Source organism: Morone saxatilis, unplaced genomic scaffold, assembly GCF_004916995.1.
Source record: "Morone saxatilis isolate NCDOM2014 unplaced genomic scaffold, NCSU_SB_2.0 Contig22, whole genome shotgun sequence".
NCBI lineage: Eukaryota > Metazoa > Chordata > Actinopteri > Moronidae > Morone > Morone saxatilis.
Window position 1 is genome coordinate 21,427,399 of NW_023339785.1, and position 1,330 is coordinate 21,428,728.

The 1,330-nt window shown below is 42.3% G+C and overlaps 1 protein-coding gene across 1 annotated transcript in view; it reads left to right on the plus strand.

Annotated features, from left to right (window-relative positions):
* The window catches only part of ube2d2 (ubiquitin-conjugating enzyme E2D 2 (UBC4/5 homolog, yeast)), a 6,232-nt gene that overhangs the window by 3,642 nt on the left and 1,260 nt on the right, over nt 1-1,330 (plus strand). The window contains exons 3-4 of the mRNA XM_035668988.1: nt 989-1,020; nt 1,139-1,282. Of these exons, the coding sequence (XP_035524881.1) occupies nt 989-1,020; nt 1,139-1,282 (176 nt within the window). The remainder of the gene's footprint in view (nt 1-988; nt 1,021-1,138; nt 1,283-1,330) is intronic.

Below are 1,330 nucleotides of genomic sequence, written 5' to 3' on the forward strand. Positions count from 1 at the left end.
ACAGATGTTACAGATGCTCTTTGATTTGATTTGAACCAGTTTACGGTTCATCTCGTCCTGTTTTGCTTCTTCAGTGGAGAGAGAACTTTCCTTCACATAGAAACAGAAACAAATCGATTTAAACGTGTTTTCATTAAATTAATTTCATTAAACAACGTACTGAGGTCGACGTGAAGTCGGCGAGCAGCAGCGACGGACCGCGTGGATCAGCTGGAGACAAACGGCACCGAGAACATTTACATCTTTTATTTACAGACGAGTTTATTGAGAAAGCCTTTCAGTACGATTGATACACATTGATTATAGATTGTTACGAACCGAACAATTCATCGTACACAAGGAATCACAAACGCTGACCACATCTGATCTCAGGAAATCAACAGCTTCATAAATACGTGTTGTAATGAGAGTCGGACACGTTAAACCGTCAATAATTATTAAATATATATATTAAATCTTTAATTCAGGTGTTTATATTCAGGAAGAACGGACTCTTGTGTTACAGCAGATTGTACCAGAGGGTCAAAGTGTTACATTTATCATATCTGTGGCACATCTCTACACTAAAACAACAGCGTGGGAAGAATCAGCAGCAGCCCCGTCGCTCTGTACGCGACGCTTCCTGCCATCCAACATCAAATAAAGGTTTTTATAAACTACAACAAGGTGTAATTGCTGTGGTTTACTTTCTTTTTCTCAACCTGACGTTTGTCCTCAAACCTCAACAGGATGCTCGAAGTAGAAAGCTTTAAACGCTGCCAGATCAAACTCTAAATAATATCTATACCTTCATATACGTCAGGGTGACGGTCTCCTCTTCAGCAGAACCTTTGATAACGTATTGTGTACGTGTAAATCCGTCTGCTGCCGTCACACGACCCGTTTATGTAAGAGTCCTTCAACTGTACAAACAAACCTGCAGCTTCACGCGGCTTCATTATTTACTCCAACACTGTTTCATAACAAACTTCTCTGGTTTCTGTTTCAGTGTTTCACTGGCAAGCCACAATCATGGGACCTGTAAGTATTCACCTGTCCACACCGATCCTTCCGCTTTTATGTTTTCCCCTCCCGTACTCCTGACTTTGAGCTCTTCTCTTAACTTGCCGTCACTAAAGAGTTTCTCTCCCTGCGTTAGAATGACAGTCCTTACCAGAGCGGGGTTTTCTTCCTGACCATACACTTCCCCACAGACTACCCCTTCAAACCGCCAAAGGTAAGGAACACAACACAACACAGTAACAGAGAGACACTAAAACATGCCACAGCTTTTTATCATTCAGTTTCCTGTTGTTCCTCTCACCTGCCCTCCCCCCTCTCTCTCTCTCTC